General features: G+C 43.1%; 1 protein-coding gene across 4 annotated transcripts in view; it reads right to left on the bottom strand.

Moving 5' to 3' along the window:
• The window catches only part of LOC126276649 (probable glycoprotein hormone G-protein coupled receptor), a 1,482,411-nt gene that overhangs the window by 612,532 nt on the left and 844,418 nt on the right, over positions 1 to 25,461 (bottom strand). For all 4 annotated transcript variants that reach the window (XM_049977295.1, XM_049977293.1, XM_049977296.1 and 1 more), the window contains one exon: positions 12,804 to 12,878. In XM_049977295.1, the coding sequence (XP_049833252.1) occupies positions 12,804 to 12,878 (75 nt within the window). The remainder of the gene's footprint in view (positions 1 to 12,803; positions 12,879 to 25,461) is intronic.

Raw genomic sequence — 25,461 nt, 5'->3', positions numbered from 1 at the left:
TCGTTACGAGGGCTACGAGAATCTGGGTGTTCCTTGTGCGATATTGCAGAAAGTGGTGGCATGAATGTAGCAACTACACATGACTGGTGCAGAGCTGGCTACGAGAATGTACGGCCGCCAAAAGACCGGGCTCTGGACGACCAGGTGGCGCTACCGAGAGGGAAGACCATCATGTTCAGCGTATGGCTCTGGCACATCGTACTGCATCTGCAGCAGCAATTTGAACCGAAACGAAACACTTCAGCAGCATACGGTAACACTAACTGTTCGCCAGACTTTGTCTAGAAATCCCGTGAAACAACACAAACACGGCTCGGCTCAGTACGTTAAGGAGAGACCCGGGCCCCTATCTCGACCATGTTAATTCACCAACGTTAATGACCCATTATCTCAGAGACTGTGGTAGATACGGATTTGAAATTTCTGACATATATTAACTACTGCCTCTTTATTATACTGATCTATGATGGATTGTTTTGCATCAAAACAAGAGCTTTTACAAATTTTTTACTCAATGTCTGTATTTTTGCAAAAATTTTGTTAACATAAATATACATAAAAATAGCTGAGCTGAACTTATATTCTTGGTTGTAGATCCATGGCTTACTGGAGCCTGTAAAAGTTTTAGTGCAGTAGGATGAAGACGGGGCATTTGTAGTGAAAAATGTATAATCTGAGGCAAGGACGTTTAAAGTTTTCGTGTGAAATTTCTTACCTTTATTGTTACGTGATGTTATTAAAAACACCTTGCTCCATATTGTAGGTCATCATCTCCACCAGTTCTATCAAGTAAGAGCTGCCTTCTCCTTTTCCTTGCCTCTTTGGTCACATGTTTTGCTGAAACCTCAGCTTTTTTCACTCTTCCGATGTCCACTTTGTGAAGACCTTCCATTGTATGCTTCCCCAAAATCACTCCCAGCTACTCAAGTACTCTCAGTCTGCCACTACATCCGTTATTAAATGTGATTACAGAGTCATAAGTTCCTAAGTGTAGGGTCTTCAAACCAACAAATACACTTTTTGGTATGCGAGTCCAGAGAAGATTATTGAAAAATTCGTTGACGTTGTGTGTTTTCCCATGCAAACACGTTCCACTGACTTCAAACCACCGCCGTTTGCGACATCAGTGGTGTAAAGTGAGAACTCACTGGAGAGAGGAGTGGACGTGTGCTCAGTTTCCTGATGAAAGCTGGTTCTGCCTCGGTGCCAGTGACCGCCGTGTGTTGGTTGGGAGGAGGCTAGTTGAGGAACTGCAATTAGCCCGTCTGCGGCTTAGAACACCCGACCTGCAATATGAGTTATGGCTGGGATACAATTGCGTATGACAGCAGGAGCACTTTCGTGGTAATCCCACGCATCCTGCCTGCCTATTTCTTTGTCAGTCCGGTGATTCGACCTCCTGAGCTGTCCTTCATGAACAGCATTCCAAGGGATGTTTTCCAGCAGGATAACTCTCACCCACATACCGTTGGTGTAACCCAACATACTCTACGGAGTGTCGACATGTTACCTTAGCCTGTTAGATCCACAGATCAGCCTTCAATCGAGCACGGATGGGACGTCATCGGACAACCTCTCCAATGTCATCCAGAAACAGCATTAATCGTCCCTGCATAACCGACAAAATGCAACAGCTACAGAACTGCATCCCACAAACGGACATCCGGCAGTTGTAGAATACACTGCATGTATGTTTGCGTGCTTGAATTTAACATTCTGGCGGCTTTACTGGTTACTGATGTACCAGCATCTCACATGTGCAGTTTCTTATCTCGCGCTTACACCAACCGCTGAGCTTTCATTGTTAATCACATACATATGTTACCTACACAAATATATTCCAGAAATTTCGGCACTCTACATTAATTATTTTTCCGTTCTGGAATTTTTTTCCTTCATTGTAGGTTTGCCTGAATCGATTTAGGGAAATCACGGAAAATCTAAATCAGGATGGCCGGACGCGAGATTTAACCGTCGGCCTCCCTAATGCGAGTCCAATGTGCTAACAACTGCGCCACCTGCCTCTGCCCGTCATTGCACATGGGGTATCTGTTCAGTATGATAAGCATGAAAAAGAAAACTGATAGTGACGTTCTCAAGTATCGAGTTCGATGTCTTGTTCGGTAAATAACTGGTACTTTGCTATGTGACAACCGAATTATGTCAGCTTGCGTAACAAGTGTAATTCCATCTGACCAAAACGTTTTGTGACTGGGTTCGTAAAAAATAGAGAAAAGTTCAGATTGTGGTTTTTACACTCCAGGTGTTCTCCATTCTCTCCCCTCACCTGAGTACCACGTAGAGCATGTTCATAAAACCATGTGAAAATCAGAATTATTCAACTCTACATCTACATACATATATACAGCGGAGCCACCATACAATTCGTAACAGAGGATACCTTCTACCACTAGTAGTCATTTACTTTCCGGTTAGAATGTAGTATTGTACTGGATCTGAATAGGTCGTTCAAAAAAAAGGTCGTACAACTGGTGAAAAATGGCTTTGTTACTCCAGTTTCTCACCTGGCGAGTTTCGGATTTATTTCCACCATCAGTTATCCAAGTGCACAGAAGTTCATACATAGCATATGAGCGTTGCTATATGTATATGTAACATTAACTGACAGACAGGTGTGCCAGCTTGTTATATATCCGCTCGTATGCTGCTACCGTCTGTACACTTCGACATATGATGAAGGAAATAAATTCGAAACGAGTCAAATACGCAAATCTCAATAACGAGGTCACTTTTCACCGGCTGTATGACTTTGTCGAAGCGATCAGTTCAGCTCCAATGCAATACTCCATTGCAGTATAGCCATGGTAGCGTGCCTCCGTCGATATTTCTTGCCTCAACTATGTTTCCTTTCTTGTTCTACGTACAGACAGAGTGAGTGGAAAACGGCTGTCTATGTGCCTCTGCATGAGCCCTAATTTCTCATATCTTCTGCAATCAGCTTCAAATTCTGGCTGTTTAAATACCCCTTCAGGTATTCCCATCTGAATTTCCGAAGCTTGCGTGTTTTTCGAACCTACTGGTAACAAATCTAGCAGCCCGCCTCAGAACTGCATCGGTGTCTTCCTTTAACCCGATCAGGTGAGGATACTGAAAGGATACATGGATCAGTATTTTGTATTACAGATGTTATTTAAAACATGGAACCCAAAGACTTTTCATGACCAGAGAAGACAGACTTATTATATATCAGTGATTGCGATGAAAATAAAACAAAACGCTGTCTCTGAATTTTTCTAAGTTGTTCTTCAACTGTTCTTAAGAGACTCTCTCTCTCTCTCTCCCTCTCTCTCTCTCTCCCTCTCTCTCTCTCTCTCTCTCTCTCTCGCTTGTTCTTTAGAAACAGACACCTCTGGCTTCTGCCCTTGGCCATTGCTTATGTAAGTGTAATTTTCGTTAATAGTATGTTAACCTGAAATTGTGTAAGAGGGTTTATTTCAAAGAACAATAATCACAGCTGACGGATCAGGTGTTGAGTTTTTGTAAGTAATTGCAAAGCTCCCCGGAATAACGGCTTGACAACGAGCAATTAGCAATCTTTTTTTTTCGTCTCATGGAGATTGCTACTAACGGGAATAAACTTTTTCAGATCTTGCAGTGATTAGTTCTCCACGAAGTCCGATGTCTTAGCGCGATCAAATTGAAGTGGTAGCGAATTAGAAATTACGAGCCTATTACTCCGCCAGTGGAAATTGTTCTACATATTTCAATCTCGAAATCACACAGTTCTTCCTCTCAGTCTGAAAGTGAGAGTTGTAACACAGTCAGTACTCAAGAATACGTGGCACAAGCGTCCCATGCGCGGTCTCCTTAACAGAGGAACCATATTTTCCTAAAATTGTCCCAATAAACCGAAGAAAATCGCTCTTGCCTTCCACACTCCTTGTGTGTTCGTTTTATTTCATATCGCTTTGCAACGTTACGCCCAGGTGTTTAAACGACGTGACTGTGTAATGTTGTATCCGAACATTACGGGTTCGTTTTTCCTAGATTTAAAACAAACTGCCATTCATCGCACTAACTTGAAATTTTGTCTAAATCATCTGGTATCCTCCTACAGTCTCTCATCGTCGACACCTTACCGTACACCACGACAGCATCAGAAAACAACCGCAGCTTGCTGCCAACCCTGTCCGCCATATCATTAATGTATATAGAAAATAACAGCGGTCCCATCATACTCGCCTGGGGCAGTCCTGGCGAAACCCTTGTCTCTGATGAACACTCGCCGTCGAGGACAGCATTACTATTACTTATCGTCTTGAATTTCGGTTATGTCATGAAAGCGTTGACCCTTCACGTAAATTTCTGCAGTTTGTCGTTTCGTGGTAGTTTTGCATTGATAACATCACTCTCTCCACCCATGATGATTTTTTTCCAGAAAAGAATTGTCCGTGTTTATCATTTCGATCAAGTAATGGCACGCTCCCTCGTGTCGTTGTTTTTATTCGGGAGTCTATGTGTGCAGGACAAGCTCTGCCCACCACGAATTTCCTCAATGAACTTGAGGATGGACGGCTACCTGAATCTCCTTATCCTCGAGCCACACCCGTCCTTCTTTAAAACATTTAAATCACACTTGTGCACGACTTCAACAGTTATCGTTATTAGCCTTTTTCGTGGACTCAAATGTCTCCATAACCTTTTTCCGAGTAAAAAGTGAAATATAATCACTGTTCGTCGCTCCACTGTGATCTGTGACACAGCAACGTTTGCACACTACGCACCGCACGCCCACTGCTTGACACTGCCTGCTCACAACTTACTGGTCGGAAACACATCTGTTGCTTACAGTTCTTAGTTCAAGACGCTACCATATATGGAGACAATAATTAAAGTTCCAGTTTCAAAACGCTATAGAATGAGAGCCTCTGTTCAGAATAACGTCAAATATGAGCAGCATGTTGTTGACACAAGTGAAAATGTCCTGGAACAAACAAAAAATTAAAGATAATTTGGCCAATCGATGGCGCCGTAAGCGTCAGAAAAGGCACACTAACAGACGCGCGGCACACAGTTTTTCCTCGTTTTGCGCCCAAGATGCACTAAATGACTCATGAAGGATCGCGCGCTGCTCGTAAAGGTCTTTTACAAGAACGGTGACTGTGCGCCAATAATCCTGCAGAAGTTCCAGACACTCACGGGTGTGAAAAAAGGCATTGGTCTGATGTCTGATAAGGGCCTGGAGAAAACGATTACAAAATTCGAAACGGCAGGTGCAAGGTGGCAGAGGGAGGAAAGCAGTTAATCCGACTTCTGTCGAAGATGTGGCCACGGAATTGCAGGACGGGTCGAGTGGTGGTGTGCTAACATGCAGTGCACATGGAATTTCACGAACCTTTGACATGCCTGCTAGCACGGTCTATAAAATCCTACTTAACGTCCTGCTCTGCTATCCACGTCCCATATATAGGAGCTGTTTCCTGTTGACGTGCCAGCAAAACAAACGTGCGCTCTGGAATTTCTTGCTCTCGTGGAGGTGGACAACGAATGACCATGGAACATTCTGTGGACAGAAAAGCCTATTTCGATCTCCGAGTACATGTAATTCCGTAGAATCCGCAAGTACGTCAACCGGTACTAAATCTTTCTGCAAAGGTGAGTGTGTGGTGCGGACAGACAGTATCGTTTATCATAGGGACGTAATTTCCCGAGAAGATGAGTCCTGCAGGTCCTGTTACCTGTAACGTTGTTGGTAAAGTTTATGAGAGTCTTTTGTGTACCAACGTCGTTCTAACAGTTCAACCGAGCGGATGTTCGTGTAGGATCAATTTGATGCATGATGATGCTCCTTCATACGTCCTACCGCCAGTAACACGGCTGCTGCAGAGGCTTTTCGGAAATGGCAGAAATATCTTCCTCATTTCCCTGAGGCCTGCCCGTCCGGATCACTCGATCTTAATCAGTGTGACTTCTAGCTGTGGGGTTACCTGAAAGATGTTGTGTTCAGTTCTGCTACTACGAGCATACTAAATCGAAGATAAGCTATGCACAACACATTCCGTTCGGGCCCGCCGAGAAACTCCGATGTGTTGTGGTACAAACTGTTTCTCGATTTCGACTTGTGACAGAAATGGTGTACAGCATACTGAATACGTCTTGCACCACTCTCATGACAGAAAGCGATGTATTTTGCTTTTTATACCTTTTCTGGCCCAAGGCAAATTAAAAAACGATGTGATTTTGCTTTTAATGCTCTTTTGGTGAAAGGACAATTAAAAACTACTTTTCCCATCCAACGTGACCTTGACCCCAAACGACTGTAACCACCCAGTGGAGTTGGAACGAATCGGCACTGCTGCTGCCTTTACAAATAATTAACATACTACGATAAAAGAAGAATATAACAACCACCTAATCGCTTACAGTATTTACAGCACATCGAAGGTGAAATTTATATCTGTCACACATGAGAAAATCTCCCATACATCAATAGCTGAAGCACACCGATAGTTGTTTATTGACATAACTGAAGTCATACTATTTGAATGTGCATGAAATCTTTAAATACATCAAATCCACTCACTCATTTGGAGAGTTGAAAGAGGTTGAGTAACGTTAACCACGGTAAATCCCAGTGTTATTTCGAAAAGTAATATTTATTTACAGACACAGAACAACGCTAGTATTTTCAGATGCATAGAATCTCACATTCAATTAAAGCATAGTACCCAGTTTCTCTCTGCAGCTTTGATTGTTTGAAACGCGCTGTTTCAAATTATCTGTATAAACATCCCACATGGGATTGGAACGCAAGTGAGTAGATATTCTAGTGTGGCGTCAGTGGCTGGGAGTTCCCAGTCGGAAAGTCGACTGCCCAGTGCAAATCCTATTGAGTGCGACGCCACATATGGCGACTTGGGCGTCGACAATGGGGATGAATGTTGATGAGGACAGCACAACACTCTGAGGGGAAAAATCTCCCTCCCCAGCCGGGAATCGAAACCGGGCCCCCGTGCCTGGCAGGCATTCCAATGCGCTAACCGGTTTTGTTTATTTTTTTTTTTAGAGAGAGAGAGGTGGATCAGGTAGTGGGGTGGCGGAGGCAAGGTGGGCAGGGGTCGCAACCCGAGGCCTGGCCACGATGCCTCCTCCCTCCCATCATGCGGATGTGGTACAAAGGATGCAGTTGGTGTATTTCCGTTCAGCTATTGGGACGGACAGTGTAGAGGACCCTAACCCTCACATTCCTCGTGCGCGGATTTCAACTGGACTTTACGGTTGTGAAACTATTTCAGGGGAAAAACTTCATTTCCGTTCACTGGAGCCTCTAGCCTGTTTGAGCGAGTGTGTACACTTTCAGTACCAATCTGACATACTCTTTACGACAAGTCAACATAGTAGTCAGAATTTCTTTTCCTCGTTGCCTTAATGGACTTCAGATCGAGCCAGTCAGCCTATTTCACAGCTGGTTGAATTGTTTATCATTATACTCATCAGATCTCATAGGTTACAGGAGCGACGCAACAGTAGAAGACTTGAAGGTATTGTTTATGTTGTCAAACGTTGTTATAGGCATTCTGTACCCTGCTTTTGATGTTTGACTGGTACTGGTCAACTTAACTGAGGGTTCATTCGGTGATGAGGACAGCAGTGATTTAATTAGGTGATTACTAACTGTAGTAATGTCCTGTAGTAACCGTCACTACTTCTTACCTTCGAATGGTCTTGTCATCAAGTACACGTTTCGGTTCTCTTCTGTTCCTCGTCGACCTTATTTGAAAAATATGAGGGGTGTTCAAAAGGAAAGGTACGAAATGACTCTCAGGGTAAAATGGAAGTCTTTATTCAAAACCAATCATCAGATGCCTGAGCACAACCATTCAACCGTTTCACAAGCTAAAGGATTCCCTGTTCCCAAAATTCCTGTGTCCATTGAGCTTTTCTTTAATGCTCATCAAACAGATGGAAGTCGCAGAGCGACATGTCCGGGCTGTAGGATGGATGCTCAAGTTGCTCTCCCTCGATCTTCGCCGTTACACTTGTATGACTTTGGAGATGTGTCGACGCACCTTATCATGGAGCAGAATCATTCTCTCCGTGAGCAGGCTAAGCCGTTTGCTCATCACAAACCTTGCGTAGGATACGAACTGTCATACAGTACACGTCACTGTTAATGGTTTTCCCGCACTCGAGGAGCACGATTAGGTTGTTACGACGTTTCGTACCTTTTCATTTGAACCCTACTTATGTAATTGCGTATTTATACCAGAAATCTAACTTACAACGACATGCAGGGTGTTGAACGAGTAGACGATCATGAAAAAATATATGAATTACAGTCGAGATAAAAATTTCGGAAAACATCCTCAAGAAAGACGGTGGCCTACAGCTAAGTACGGCTTTGAGCCTCCCGTCGGAAGGATGAAGTGGGTCCGGCGGGTGCGCGGCTAAACCCTTACTTTATATGGCGTTGAAACGCGCACCAGTGACGTCACAGGAGGCAGCGAGGATATACGTATAAGGTTCAAAATGGCTCTGAGCACTATGCGACTTAACTTCTGAGGTCATCAGTCGCCTAGAACTTCGAACTAATTAAACCTAACAACTAACCTAAGGACATCACACACATCCATGCCCGAGGCAAGATTCGAACCTGTGACCGTAGTGGTCACTCGGCTCCAGACTGTAGCGCCTAGAACCGCACGGCCACTCCGGCCGGCTATACGTATAAGGACGGTAGTAGCAACCAAAAGACAGTTACCACTTGACAATGGCCGGGAAGTACTCGGCCGAAAGCTCGTGGATTTTTTGAATCACCTGATGCGGCTGAAATCTTCAGAGAATTTTATCATATTCCGAAACAAGTTTCCGAATAAATGAAACATGTAGGAATAAACAACGCTTATGTTAACACAGACCTGATCTGTGATTCGTAGCCTCTCCTCGGTAGCATCTCTCCTTGATCACCTTGAAGATGAAAATATATGGTAAGCGTGGGATGGTAACGTTCAAAAATATGCACGGCACCACCAATTTAGTTGACAATTACATACATTTTATTCATTGCCAACGCCAATTTTTAGTTGCTGCGTCCAGCTGATATATTACAAGAAAATGTTAGTGCTATTATGCAGATCATCAAGCGCTATTTCAGTGGAAAGCAACTTGTTCTATTGTCGTACAAGATTAATGGTTTACATTAATACACAGTTCAACTTAAATAAAGCTCTTCAGTAATTTGGTAAAGACGATTGGACTTCGGTAGTTCATTTAAGAGGATAAGGAGTCGCCATTCCCGCAATGTTAAAATATGCCTACTATAGGGAACATTTTATATTTCTCTTCCTAATCTCTTCGTTTTTTATGAGAAGCACTGTTTTCATTTGGAGTAAGTTCGTGCGACAAATCAGTAGTAAGTGGACTTAGTTTTGCAAGAGTGATGATGAAGAACTGCTTTGCTTTGCTAATGAATAATCACTTTTTTTTCCAGTTCACAAGCTTTTTAAACACTTTTTCTCTAGCTCTAGGTATTTTCTCTGCGAAAAATGAAAAACTAAATACGAAATAACTCGACAACAACTACTTTCATAAAGCACAATGTTTACAAACAATCCCGTCACAAAGTCAAAGAGTAACTTGAGGAAACCAAAGTGATACATTTTCGGAGACATAGCATATAAAGAGTCGCTGGAAAGCGGGGTATTTGAATTCATATCACATAATGTACTGCCAAAAGTTCCAGCTTTCTTGTATAGTGTTGATTTCTGTTTCTACTGTCCCATTCACAGAGAAAGCAAGGAAATTTTGTATAGCCACTTTGTTGACCAAGCGGCATTGAAATCACTTTTAAATCACCACATAGTGTCCATTTGTGGTTTAAATAGCAGAGTTTGCTTAAAACCAGTTCAAGGTTTTCGTAACATTATTTTAAGGGAACCGAGAGTCCAACTGGTATAGAAGCGTACTTATTGCTATTGCGTAGAAGTACTGCTTTAAGGCTTCTTTTTGAAGAATCAATAAAAAGTCTCCTCTCATCAGGAGCATATTGTATTTTGAAACGTGTCATAAGTCCAGGAACATCACTGCAAAACACCAGGTCACCTTCCTAAGAGAAGAAAGGTACAAACTTCTTTTCCCTCTATCGATACCAAGAAAAGGATGTACTGGGAGCCAACATGTGTTTATCTGTCATTATAGATCCTAAAATCTCTAGCGATTCTTTAGAAAGGCCTAGGTCTCTAAATAAATCGTTCAATTCAGATTCTGAGAGTGGAATGGAATCGGTTGTTCCAGGATCGTAGCAATCTCTGTCTTCTTCACTATCACCTTGCTGAGCCAATGGCTCGTGATCATCTATATCAACCAAATATTCTGGAGGAAAGGGTATTGGTACTTCAGGTCCATGAGGAAAAGGGCGAATGGCTAATTGAATGTTAGAATAAGAAATATCCTTTTTGTTTTTCAAATTGAAACCTCGTACGTTCCAAGAACACTACGACTTTTTCAGAAAAATCTGAAATGTTTATTTGTTGCTTTTTTACGGTATAGTTACCACAGATGTAACAGAAGCAGTCTGGCGAGTTTATACCTCCTCTGGTAGCCATTGTCCATTGTCCATAAACAACTTCACAACACAATAAAAAAGTCACTACTTTAAAGCACTAGTAACAACAACACGTGAACAACACAGAGCGAAGAGGTACTGTGAACTGAAGGACAATAGCAGAGGCTCACTGCTTGGTGACTGCGGGGGAAGGGGCAGCGCGACAGACAGGCACTGACATGGAAATACTGCTGGTATCTCCTAATTACTCTTTATTTTACGTATATCTAGTATGAAAACGGCTTAATAACAGTTCATGGGAATCATAAAAACCAAAATTCAAACTCACTAGAGTGCTGAAATACCTAAAAAACTAAACCTAGACAAGCAGTTTATCAAATAACTGTACGTGATGGAAATGTTTCAAAATTTTTCCCGAAATCAGCGTTAAAAACACTATAAAATCACTTAATAAATTTGAAACAATTTTTATGTTGCAGACCTGTGTTATTGTTTGAATGTTTCTTGCGTTTCCGGTTGCGGACACATTGAATATTTATGAGAGGTTAATGGAATTTAGTCTAAAGCGTAATTGTAAAAGGATACCCCAAGGAAGTACGTGCTTGCATTAAAAGATGTAAAAATTGGATGGATAATTTGAAAGTTACTTTATGGTCAAGTCTATAACTTAGAAGGCACAAGTTTTTAGCATCATTCGTGTAGAAGAAATAATCTTGTAAAATCTGATTTTTGAAAAAGCCTCGTCTATCGCTTATACTGAGGTGAAAAAAAGTCGTGGGATAGCGATATGCACATACACAGATAACGGTAATATTGCGTACACGATGTGTAAAGGGGCAGGGGAGAGCTGTTGTTTGTAATCAGATGATTCATGTGGAAAGTTACCGACGTGGTATTGGCCGCACGAAGGGAATTAACAGACAGATTGCGGTATGGTCGTTGGAGCCAGATTCATGGGACATTCTATTTCGAAAATCGCGATGCAAAGTGTCAAGAGCGCCCAGAAAATACCAAATTTCAGGCATTACCTCTGACCGCGACAACTCAGTGGTCAAAGGCCTTCACTTAACGTCCGAAAAAAGAGGCGTTTGCGTAGAGTTTTCAGTGTTAACAGACAAGGAACAATACATGAAATAACCACAGAAATCCTTGTGGGACGTACGACGAACGTATCCGTTAGGACAGTGCGACGAAATTTGGCGTTAATGGGCTATCGCAGGAGACGAACCAGGCTAGTGACATTGCCAACAGCACGACATCGCCTGCATCGTCTTTCCTGGGATTGTGACCATATCGGTTGAACCCTAGATGACAGGGAAACCCAGACCTGGTCAGATGAGTCCAAATATAGGCTGGTAAGAGCACTTGGTAGGATTTGAGTGTGGTGAAAACCCCACGAAGCCATGGACCCAAGTTGTCAACAAAGCAGTGTGTAAGCTGGTGGTAGCTCGATAACGGTATGGGCTGTGTTTACATGGAATGGATTGGGTCCTCTATTCCAACCGAACAGACCATTTATTGCAAACAATTATGTTCGGCTACTTGGCGACCATTTGCAGCCATCCATGGGCTTCATGTTCCCAATCAACGAAGGATTTTTTTGTGGATGACAATGCGCCATGTCATCGAGCCAAAGTTGTCCACGATTGGTTTGAAGAAAGTTCTCGACAGTTAGAGTTAATGATGTGGCCATCCAGATTGCCCGTCATGAATCGCATCGAACATTTATGCGACGTAATCGACAGGTCATTTCGTGCGCAAAATCCTGAACAGGAAACCCTTTAACAATCATGGATGACTGAACAGGCAGGACGGCTCAATATTTCTGTAGGGGACTTTCAACGAGATGTTGAGTTGATGCAACATGGAATTTCTGCACTATTCTGGGCGAAAGGAGATCCGATACCTTATTAGGAGATACCCCATGAATTTTGTCACCTCAGTTTATACCACTGAGTCATTTCCAACTGTTCTTCAGTAGTTATTCGCCTAAGAGGACTGCTGCGGTTCTCTCGAAACCTGAGTGTATAATCTTTCGAAATTGAATGGATATGTTTGAAACACACTGTATAGCTCTTAAGCTACGTTTAGAGTGTCAACAGTGTCAAAGACTGTAGTCTTCGTGTAAATCACGGCCCAGTTTCTCTGTCGCTGCCTCATTTCAACTCTGCTACGCAGGACATTCTTGACGGGGTTGCAAGAGAACACTGACGTGAATCGCCGTTACTGTCAGTGTTGCCGCCAGTAGGAAGCAGTGAGTTGAGTGGTGGGTACTTACACGTCGGTGAGCTGCGAGCGGTACGGCGCCAGCGCGTCCTTGCGCAGGGTGAGCATGTCCGGGATCGACAGCGTCCTGCAACACACAGGGACAGCGGCTGCCGTTATTGCGACCACACAGCACACACACACACTTACACGCTGCAGGCACACACTCTTTCACCGCGCCTCATATCCGCCTGTTCGTCCGCTTCATATTGAGCGGTTAGACCCGCCGGAGCACCACAAACTCTCCCGGAAAATTCGTTACTGCCGTGGAATAGCACGCAAAGTGGTCCTTGTACCTCCTGTTCCGGCGTGCGTACTTCGTGACAGCAGATTGCTGTCTTCCGATTGATGTTACTTTCATCTCTGTTCATTGATCTAGGAGACTGGGCTCTACCTAAAAATTTATGGAAAACCACACAGTAAAAAAGAACAAGATTCAAAATATTGGACCGCGAACGAAAAATACAATGTTGAAAAGTTTAAATACATGTGGCAGAGAGCGCTATAGACATACAGTGACGTAAAAAACAATCTGAAGGAGTAAATCTAGAAAACATGTACTGGCGGTTGTATGGCATTGGAAATGCTACCACAGTCCATAAAACTCTTTAGTTCCATCGGGGGTAAAGTTCTAACCATATCCGTAAAAGCATTCAGAATTGATAGCTCCAACAACGAAATTGTGCTGGAACTGTCGGACAAAATATTAAAGCTCATTATGTCAAATGTAATAAGATTCACATATAATTAAATAGAATTAGAAACATCTGTTCAGCATTTGCACTGTTGGTGTTCTGTAGACGTATCTACATCCACATCTGACGGTGTGTGGCGGAGGGTACCCTGAGTACCTCTATCGGTTCTCCCTTCTATTCCAGTCTCGTATTGTTCGTGGAAAGAAGGATTGTCGGTATGCTTCTGTGTGGGCTCTAATCTCTCTGATTTTATCCTCATGGTCTCTTCGCGAGATATACGTAGGAGGGAGCTCCTCGGTGAAGGTATGTTCTCGAAACTTCAACAAAATCCCGTACCGAGGTACTGAGCGTCTCTCCTGCAGAGTCTTCCACTGGAGTTTATCTATCATCTCCGTGACGCTTTCGCGATTACTAAATGATCCTGTAACGAAGCTCGCTGCTCTCCGTTGGATCTTCTCTATCTCTTCTATTAACCCTATCTGGTACGGATCCCACACTGTTGAGCAGTATTCAAGCAGTGAGCGAACAAGCGTATTGTAACTTACTTCCTTTGTTTTCGGATTGCAATTCCTTAGGATTCTTCCAATGAATCTCAGTCTGGCATCTGCTTTACCGACGATCAACTTAATATGATACTTCCATTTTAAATCACTCCGAATGCATACTCCCAGATAATTTGTGGAATTAACTGCTTCCAGTTGCTGACCTGCTATTTTGTAGCTAAATGATAAGGGATCTATCTTTCTATGTATTCGAAGCACGTTACACTTGTCTACATTGAGATTCAATTGCCATTCCCTGCACCATGCGTCAATTTGCTGCAGATCCTCCTGCATTTCAGTACAATTTTTCATTGTTGCAACCTCTCGATACACCACAGCATCATCTGCAAAAAGCCTCAGTGAACTTCCGATGTCATCCACCAGGTCATGTATGTATATTGTGAATAGCAACGGTCCTATGACACTCCCCTGCGGCACACCTGAAATCACTCTTACTTCGGAAGACTTCTCTCCATTGAGAATGACATACTGCGTTCTGTTATCTAGGAACTCCTCAATCCAATCACACAATTGGTCTGATAGTCCGTATGCTCTTACTTTGTTCATTAAACGATTGTGGGGAACTGTGTCGGACGCCTTGCGGAAGTCAAGAAACACTGCATCTACCTGTGAACCCGTGTCTATGGCCCTCTGAGTCTCGTGGACGAATAGCGCGAGCTGGGTTTCACACGACCGTCTCTTTCGAAACCCATGCTGATTTCTACAGAGTAGATTTCTAGTCTCCAGAAAGGACATTATACTCGAACATAATACGTGTTCCAAAATTCTACAACTGACCGACGTTAGAGATATAGGTCTATAGTTCTGCACATCTGTTCGACGTCCCTTCTTGTAAACGGGGATGACCTGTGACGTAATACGGACTATAAGAATGCGTGACGTCTGTTCTTTCGGTCATGTACGAAAGGACAGACACAACGCAGAATCCGCAGCTGTGAAACATAATATGTGAATTGAAGGACGATCACCGCTACCAGCTGCAGCGGGAAACTAGGCAGAATCAGCGGAGGCGAGCGAAAATGTGTATCGTACCGGGTTTCGAACCCGGGATCTCCTGCTTACAAGGCTGACAGCAGTGATCCCCCTTCAGTTTACTTCTAATACGGACTATTTTATTGCAACGTTATTAGGATAGCCACATGTTCACGAACATGGGCACCCCCAGAAATATACCTCAGAGGTGACAAAATTCTAAAATGCCCTTTGCTTATATCACTGAATCGGTGAGCAAGAGAATGTATTTCAGAGGAAGTACTTACCCAAATTGTATCTCAATCGATTTTCTGGCATCTACTCGACGATTTTTGAGGTGGATTGCATTGATACCTCAATAGAAAGTATATCTCATTAGTAAACGGTAAGCCCTTTTCTCGTACCTTAAACCCGAATACTGATACCACTCATTTGATTCGACGACCTGTAAATACATCCTTTTTCTGATTGCATCTAAGGTATCCAATGACATATTTACAAACATTTTTATTCATGTGTCAAATAGGCCGGAAGAACCAATTGTTAATGGGGTAGGAGTGAACTAAGGTGGTCCTCGTCTCGATGTTTACACATTTTACTGTACAATGATGCCGACTAGTATTTCCCACCGCACTTGGCACTGTCAAATATGCGGTTAAAAGGAATCGCTGGCTATTATTGTTAAAAATGGTTGACATTCCTGTAATGAATAAAAAGTCCTTGCCACAGATGTGTCGAGTGTCTCCGCTTGTATACCTCCGCCCTCCCCTTCTCGGGGAACCACGATTAGAAACCAGTATACCCATGATTACAAACCAGCATTTCGACACATTTCCGCAATTGGAAACCTTTATTTTGTGGTCTTATTGTCCTTGGATCACTTATCTTTATTGAAATTATGTACGTGTGGTATAGGTAATGCAATCAGTGAAGGTCTGTAAAAGTCGTTGCCTCGAGAGCTTAAATGTTCAAGACTAACTTAAAAAATTAGAGGTAATAATAGTAGAGCTGAGATTTATTTCAAAATTTCTTAAAGCATTTAACTTTTGGGTAAATATTAAGATGTAAAATGTTTAAGACAAAAAGGACCATTTGATTCAATGCTATGTTGAGGACTGTTAATTGATTATATATATCATGTTACCTTCCATTAGGAAAGTGGGTGCACTCAGCGAGTGTTATGTAAATTATAAATGATAGAGCGCAGCAATCAGTCGTCCTTTTTTTGGAGGTTTTATTACGGAAAAGCAGATTTAGGCTAGTGCCTAGCCATTATCAATGAACTATTTTTTAATCTCGATGCGTGTTAAAACTTCCTGGCAGATTAAAACCGTGTGCCGGACCGAGACTCGAACTCGGGACCATTGCCTTTCGCAGGCAAGTAGTCTACCAAATGAGCTACCCAAGCACGGCTCACGCCCCGTCCTCACAGCTTTACTTCTGCCAGTAGATCGTCTCCTACCTACCAAACTTTACAGAAGCTCTCCTGGTTCGCAGGAGAGCTTCTGTAAAGTTTGGAAGGTAGGAGACGAGGTAGTGCCAGAAGTAAAGCTGTGAGGACGGAGCGTGAGTCGTGCTTGGGTATCTCAGTTGGTAGAGCACATGCCTGCGAAAGGCAAAGGTCCCGAGTTCGAGTCTCGGTCCGGCACACAGTTTTAATCTGCCAGGAAGTTTCATATCAGCGCACACTCCGCTGTAGAGTGAAAATCTCATTCTCGATGCGTGTTAGTTCCCTGTGTTCGGGTGTCAGTCACAGCTTTTTGAGCACTACTGTACTGATACAGTAGTATTCAAAGAACTGTGACTCACACCCGAACACAGGGAACTATCATGCATCGAGATTAAAGAATAGTTCATTGATAATGGCAGGCACTAGCCGAAATCTGGATTTGCGTAATAAAAACTGCAAAAAAAAGGACGACTGATTGCTACGCTCTATCATTTATAAATGATTATATATAGTTTTCACCTATCGCATACGAAGAGGTTATCTATAAACAGCATAAAAGTTCGTTATCAGTCACAGTAAAGTTGTTGTGTAGAGGTCCAGCCCCCCGTTATGTTAACTGTTCCGGAGAAGCTAGTCCCACAGTGCCGTGGGAAACCTCTGCGGAATTTGAATGGAATGCGGAAATGCCTGTTGCAGTGGGTTTAGTGAGACCCATTTTCGTACAGTAAGACCCGGTAAAATGGTTCAAATGGCTCTGAGCACTATGGGACTCAACTGCTGCAGTCATTAGTCCCCTAGAACTTAGAACTACTTAAACCTGACTAACCTAAGGACATCACACACATCTATGCCCGAGGCAGGATTCGAACCTGCGACCTCAGCAGTCGCACGGTTCCGGACTGCGCGCCTAGAACCGCGAGACCACCGCGGCCGGCAGACCCGGTAAAGATAGGACTTCTGTATCAGTTCCTGTCCAGTACACAGTCATCGCTAATGACATGTTTATGAGCCACGTTAAATTGGGAGACTATTATACAAACTTATATCTTACGAAAAGATGTGAAACATTTCTCAGGTTCACTATTCGAGGCGAAAATACCGGCAACACTGCAAATGACAAAGTGAGCTGTACTATTCGTGCAGAACTGCATAATGCCTGCAGTATCATCTACAGTACTTATAATGCGAAAGTCCTTTCCACCCACATCAAACTAATGCGCCACTAGCAAACAGTCGAGACATCACCATTGTCCACTGGAACACATCGATGCTGCGCGCACCACTCTGATTCATATTGCGCGCAATCATGCTCTGCGTGAGTGTTTTGTTGTTCCAAGGATCATGTGGCTGTCATATTCGACTGTACAGCGCGTGTTGTCTTTGTGCCGTCTATCGTGGCGTGTCTCGATTGCTTCAGGGACTTTGGCCAGCGAGAACTAATAACAGCATCGAATGCGAAAATTTGTTTAGGAATCACATGTTCGGAAAAGAATGGAACATACGATGTTGGCTTTCACTGTCGGTATTGTCTTTACTTAATACCTCTGGGGTTTACCTCGGAGGATGTCTCCCGCGATCGGAGACGAAACGTCAGGGGAGAGTTTTATACTTCGACCACGTCCAATCAGCCTGGAAGCTTTAAGTGAAGGAGAATGGAACACTCTGGCGCTGTTTCTTGAACGAAGGTGGCCATTCTGCAGTCTCAACGTGCGGCTGGATGTAAGTGGTTGGCAGTGTCCATTTACGTCTAATCAATCTGTAAACGTAAATGGCTTGCAACATACCTCTCTCTATTTCTCTATCTCTTCAACGTAGGGAAAATATTTTACAGCCTCCATTTTGTGTCTCGTCAAATTATCGTATAATTTGCAAACGTGTACTATTGAACTGTATTTGCCCATGTGGGATTACCCATTCAGTAAGTGTTTGGAACATTACCATATTCATTTAACACATCTTGTGTACACATGCTCTTTACATTAACGAATTCCCTTTATCCATACATATAACGCCATTGCCCTGTCCTGTCACATTCATACTAGGCTGCCGCATGGTATCTGATCTCATTTTCCTGTATAGTTCGTTTTAAAAAAAGACAACTATTAAGTTTTGCAACGTTTTTCAGTATTTCCAGCTATCAGATCAGGCGCTAAGACGCAGTTCTGAAGATGAATCTTCGAGCAGCAAATTGATTCAGTTGCGTTACAACTGTCCGTTCTGTCAGTTTTCAAGTGGTAAGTATACAACAGAAGCAATCACATTTGTCCCGCACGGGTCTATGCTATAGAGCAAAATTCATTACGTGCAGCCGCGCGTTGTAGCCAAGCGATCTGAGGCGCCTTGCCATGGCCCGTACGGCTCCCCGAGTCGGAGGTTAGAGTCCTTCCTCGGGCATATATATATATATATATCGTAAGTTAGGTTAAGTTAGATTAAGTAGTCTGTATGCTTAGGGACCGATGACCTCAGCAGTTTGGTCCCATGAGACCTTATCATATATTTCCAATTATCATTACACCCAAAGTCAGTGGTTGAGCAGTGCGTGTGCTTAATATGTTAATCGACGTCCTTCAAAAAGCCCTGCTGCGCTTGTGAAGGTTCTACCGTTGTCTGTGAAGATTCGTCTGAGTCACATTGTGATACGAGGGAAACATGTCTGAAAATTTGAGATATAAATCGGGGTAAAACTTATTTTTCTTTGGACATTCAGTTTAAAATCTTCATGATGCAGTAAGGTTTTATTATTTTTATCCATGTCATTAAAAAATGGAACGACAGATATCACGGAAAGATTTGGACCAAGATCTAATCGGTATCTGGACGCGTAAAATTCAAAAGATTGCATTCTCTGACGGAACGATTTTGTTTGAGTGAGTATAAGAGACCTCTCAGTTGCTACGTACGTATAGAAAGAATGGGTGACTCATGATCAACCAAGAAAATCTTTAATATCATTCATGAGACTCGAAAACTCAAAATCGGCGGTAAGCCGATGCCTAAAATGTTCTTAGGGAAGTCGCTGTTGACTTACTGGCCACTAGACGGACAACCGACGTACAGAAGCTATACGACCATAAATTCACGTACAAACAGTTGACAAAAAGTAGTCTGAAAAACGTGTGGATACTAGGACGGCGACGGAAAGAATTAATAAACCTAACGTGCGGTTATACGTGCCTTTTAAAGGTCCAAGCGAAATACTAATAACTAATAATAAATTCTAAGAAAAGAAAAATCAAGCACCACGAAGGAATTAATCGAATATGACGGAACTCGGTTAATGTAATGTACATATGCAGACAAACAAATTATTACAATTTCAATAATTTGGCATAGTTTATTCAAGAGAAAGAGCTTTACAAACAGAACAAGTCAATAAGACGTTGGTTCACTTCTGGCGCCTATTATTCGGTTTTGCATTGGCTGATAGAGTTGTTGGATCTCCCCCTGAGGGATATTGTGCCAATTTTTGTCCAACTGGTGCGGTGGATCGTCAAAATCCCCAGCTGGCTTGAGGGCCCAGCCCGTAACGCTCCAATCTTTCTGAATTGGGGAGAGATCCAACGACCTCGCTGGCCAAGGTATGGTTGGCAAGTACGACGACACTCACTAGAAACTCTCGCCATGTCCGAACGGACATTATACTGCTCAAATGTCCGCTCCGATAGCTGAGTGGTCAGCTTGACGGATTGCCGTTCTACGGGCCCGGGCTCGATTCCTGCCTGGGTCGGGGATTTTCTCCACTCAGGGACTGGATGCTGTTTTGTCTTCATCATCATTGCATCCCCATCCGGCGTGCAGGTCGCCCAATGTGGCGTTGAATGTAATAAGACCTGCACCAAGAAGACCGGACCTCCCCCGCAAAGGAGCTCCCGGCCAATAACGCCAAGCGCTCATTTCCATTTCCATTGCTGAAATAGAAGCCCAAGATAGCTGTGCTGTACGCCGAATACATGTCGGGGATGCCTGAAGATAACGGATGTGAAACAGACTGAAACATTGCGACAACATGACGTCACTATTCGACTGATCACCCGAGAAGATTTCATCATTGGAATACACGGAGAAAGTCTGCAATCATTTATCAAGGCAAGCTTTTCGGATGAAGCCTGCCAGCGAAATTCTTTGAGCCTGTCAGTGAGATTCTGTGAGTGGATTTCGTTCTTTGTTGCGCAAAATGGTTGGTCACAAGTATGTAGATCTAAACATCCACACTTGGAAACTTATAAAGTCTTGAAAATTTATGTAGAGAAAGTAAGTCTGCGAGACTGATTTTGTTATGGAACTTATTATACGACTGTCAGACTGTCTACATTCTTAAACTTCTTGGCAGATTGAAACAGTGTGCCGGATCGAGACTCGATCTTGGGACCTTTGCCTTTCCCGGGCAAGTGCTCTACCAACTGAGCGACCCAAACACGACTCACGCCCCCTCCTCACAGCTTTAATTCCGCCAGTACCTTGTCTCCTACCTTCCAAACTTTGTGTTTCATTCTAGAAACAACCCCAAGGTTGTGGCTAAGCCATGTCTCCGCAATATCCTTTCTTTCCGGAGTGCCAGTTCTGCAAGGTTCGCAGGAGAGCTTCTGTGAAGTTTGAGAGGTAGGATACGAGGTACTGGCGGAATTAAAGCTGTGAGGAGGGGGCGTGAGTCGTGCCTGGGTAGCTCAGTTGGTAGAGCACTTGGCCGCGAAAGGCGAAGGTCCAGAGTTCGAGTCTCGGTCCGGCACACAGTTTTAATATGCCAGAAAGTTTCATATCAGCGCACACTCCGCTGTAGAGTGAAAATTTCATTCTTGTCTAAATTAAATTCTAACTGTAGCTCAATTTATCGCATTGTCAACATCAACTGAAATTCAGTGACACTGCGCCACGCTGTGCAAACTGTAAAAGGAATGTGATGGTTTACTCGAAATGCAGATCAATTCCTAAAAAAAAAAAAAAAAAAAAAAAAAAAAAACTTTCTTTAGTCAGTTCACTAAACAGCGCTTTAGCGCTTTCTTTAATTTTTGCACCTCCGCTTCCCGCTATTCGCCTTCTAATCGTTCGTAATTCTTTGATACTTTGCATGGAAGGTATTGCAACGTCATTGAAAACCGATTTTTTTCTCTGTATTCAAAGTGATGAAGCAATCAACGCATATAATCAAATGTGTGCATCTTACACCGTATGCAAATTTATGTTGATGCGTTTGCTCTTTGCTTTGAAGTTCCTAACCCGGAAATCGTGTTACCTTTCATCGATTTAAAAAGAGGTATTCTCCATTTTAAGCGCTACGCTGTAAGAAAATATTTTCTCGTCTTAAACTACGCCGCGAGCCAGGACTAATACATCTTAACTGCGGTACTCATTTATGACTATGGCCTGTTATTTTATTCCACTTTTTACGTACACAGCCACTTCTTCTTTTCTTATATGAATATTATTCCTACAGTAATTTGACACTGAGTATTATGATTTTAGGTGCATCTGTTCAATTCCTAGGACTTCCAAATGATGTTTTGTTGCACATAATACACCTGTAGAATTATCTTTAGATTTTTCAGTACCTTTAGTTGCATGAGAAGCTCATCTGCAAGTGCCTTATGATTGAATTAACAGCGCACTCTCACATAATTTTCAGTAAAGGCTATAAAACTCACGTAAATGTTTTGTGTTTAAGGTTCCTACAGGCCTGGAAAGCCAAAGAAGTAAAACGTGTGTCGTATTATTTGATTTAATGAACAATGATGTCTCATGCTCCATTCCGTTGAATGATGTGGGTTTCGTGTGATGTCAGCACATTTTTAAGGATAAGTGGAGACGAAAATCCGCTAAAATGACGGAGAAAATAAATTATTGTATTCTGTAGGAAACCAGTTGCTTGAGTTCAAAAGGGAGACGTTTGATTATTGTTGCATATGGCAGATATTTTACTGCAAGAAGAGGAAGGCAAGAGAGAAAGAACGAAATCAAAATTACAGTTTGTCTTCAGGCCTACAGATGAGTATTTGCAGTGCACTGATAAACGATTTTACATATAAATCGTGAAGCAATTTTGCTCCGTTATTTTATATAATGCTATACATATCCTAAGGTTCGTTACAAGGTTATGTATGAGGAGAAAATACAGAAAATTCCATGCAGATTCAGGTCTCAAACTCTTTAAGTACTTTAACCTGTGCCTGCAGCGTGCGTCAAAGCGCAGTTTCGATACAGATTTGGTCATCTCTGTGTGACGTCACAAGGGTGCGCGCAGGACTGTAGCCCACATGGTGTTGCTCTGGACCGGTTTAATGAGAGGTGCGCCCAAGTATTGGATTTGAATGCAGTGTGTATCACAAGAAAGCACAGAAACTGATATGGCCGAAAAGGTTTGAGAGAAAATGGGGTGGGAGGGAATGGGGAGGGGAGGGGCACCAAATCATAAGTTGATTTTGTGGGGAAAACTTTCTCTAAGCTGCCATGATCCGTCCTTCCACAAACCGTATACCTATTTCGCTGAGGATATCAAACTTCTTTGTCAATTTAGGTTGTCAAAAGCTTTTTGCATGTCAACAATTCCTACGACGAAGTCTTCTTTTTTCCTTGCTTCCATTATCAGGTGTAATGTCAAAAATGCCTCTCTTGTTGATCGTCACCTAACATATCCTTAATTATCTTTCCATATCTTCTTTATATTGTTCTTGACAGTAACTGAAATCCATGAGCTGTTAAACTGATTCCACGATAGTTACTGCATTTATATGCCCTTACTATCTTCAGAATTGTGTGATGAGTCATTTGCTATATGCGGTCTCCATCTCGTTCTAGGTTTTCCGCACTTTCAGCTTCAGCAGGTGGTTACCTCACTCTGTGGCCCAGTTGCAGGTGTTTCCCCCACCACAGGTATACCGTCCATCGCGCGGCCCACTGGCAGTGGGTTCTTTTTTTTCCCTTGTGGCGGTCGCCTGCACCCTGCCCGCCCAACAATTACTCGTCACAAACAGGCCTCGTTAGCGCTGGACGCGCTGACCTCTCCCCTTCCCTCTCCCACTCAGCCCTCACCTCTTTCCTCTCATCACGAGCTCCCACACCATGGCGCATCCGGTTACGCATGACATCTCTGGAAGACCAGCCTCGGTCTGGTATGATTGAGTTTCTGCTGTGGTAAGTGGCGGTTTCCACAGTCCGCACTGTCCCACTGGAATTACTTCGTCAGTGTTGACAGGTGCAGCCATTAGTGTTAATGCACAACAGGGAATTTATGTAATCTTGCAGTTACAGTTCAACTTCTCCTCCCCCCGCCCCCTCTCCTTCTAACCTTTCTTCTATTTTTTCATGACCCTACATTCTATAGAACATCTGATCGTTATAGAGTACGTTTGTGTAACTTCGTTTTCTTTCATCGACTTTGAGTTGTACCGAAACAGGGATACTACGTTAGGACTGTGAAATCTTTTTTTGCGTGCATATGATGTATGTTACTTAATTCTGAATAACAGCCTGGCGTCAGTTCTCAGCGGGACTCACCAGCAGAAGCAGCATTCTCCTGAAGATGACGACCAGTTGGATCGCCGACAAGTTGATTTTAGGATGCAGCAGCAGACCCGAAGAGACTTTCAAGACTTATTACGCCGGGGAAGCCTACGTCATCACATCAAGTACCTATACGGGGAGGAGATGGTGAAACTTGTACGGAAGTTGAGTACATTCGCCTTCTTGCTGAGATGCCATGACGAGGGTATTATTCCTAATTTCGACAGATTTGTTCATTTTATTAATAGTAAGAGGGAAGGATTAAGAAACTTGCAAGTCAAGCACCTATAAGAGAACGCATTCGTCTTACCAGCAGACAGCTGGATGTTGCTTCCAAAGATTTATTTTACTTACATTTGAACTTGTCATCGCAGTTTTCAAGGGGTGTTTGGCAGTGGGTTGATGATTCCACACGGGCGCTATCAGGAGCGCCGTCACCAGACAATCTGCGACATTTGAACGGCTTCTTTCTCGTTCTACAGCACCAGAAGGGGATAAACGTCGGCGCACTGTGCTTAATCTTTCTAACAAGGCGTTGGATGGGCCCACAGTGGCGGTGTTGGAGAAAAGTTTAAATTTTTCGCCCACTTCCAAGAGGCTTCCTGTCACAGTGTTCATATGCTCTGTAGAACAAGCGGTACACAACCTACCCGAGGATCAAGCAGAGGAAATAAGGCAAGAAGTGTCGCACACATTAAGTCGGGTTCGACCACCGCAGGATAGCATCTCTTTCGCAGAGAGAGCAGCCATTCGCTCCCTTAGGAATGATGATGAAGTAGTAGTTTTACCAGCTGACAAGGGGAATGCCAGGATTGTAATGACGCGAGATGATTATGTCCTGAAAATGGATTTACTACTCAATGACCCGGCGTACAGAAGACTATCTAGTGACACCACAGAAAGGATCAAGCGTAAGACACTTTCACTGTTGAAAAAGAGTTCGTTGTCGGAAGATTTACGTAAGAAACTTCATCCTGGTGCTGCCGTTCCGTCTAGGTTGTGTGGTCTTTCTAAGTTGTGTAAGGAAGGGATTCCTCTACGCCCTATTGTTAGTAATTTGGGTGCACCCACTTATAACCTGGCAAAGTATTTATCATCTGCTCTCAGTCCATTTGTTGGCAAGTGTGAACGCTAATCTCCAGTTCGATGGATTTTATTCGACGATTGAGATCTTTGAAGGTGAGGGCTTCAGATCTATTAGTGAGTTTTGATGTGGTATCCCTTTTTACACGAGTTCCTCTGGAAGAGTCCCTTAGTTTTATCAGTGAAAAACTGGATAAAGAGCTGGTGAAGCTTTGTCGGCATGTGCTGGCATCCCCGTATTTTTTATTTAACAGTAACATTTTTGAACAGAATGACGGAGTAGCTATGGGTAGTCCTTTATCACCCATAGTCGCCAATTTATTTATGGACGACTTCGAGGATATGGCCCTGAGGACTTCAGCTTTGCAACCAATGTGCTTCTGGAGATATGTGGATGATACCTTTTTCGTC

The sequence above is a fragment of the Schistocerca gregaria genome, chromosome 1 (assembly GCF_023897955.1).
Source record: "Schistocerca gregaria isolate iqSchGreg1 chromosome 1, iqSchGreg1.2, whole genome shotgun sequence".
NCBI lineage: Eukaryota > Metazoa > Arthropoda > Insecta > Orthoptera > Acrididae > Schistocerca > Schistocerca gregaria.
The sequence above is the reverse complement of the archived record's forward strand: the minus strand, read 5'-3'. Positions and strand labels throughout refer to the sequence as shown.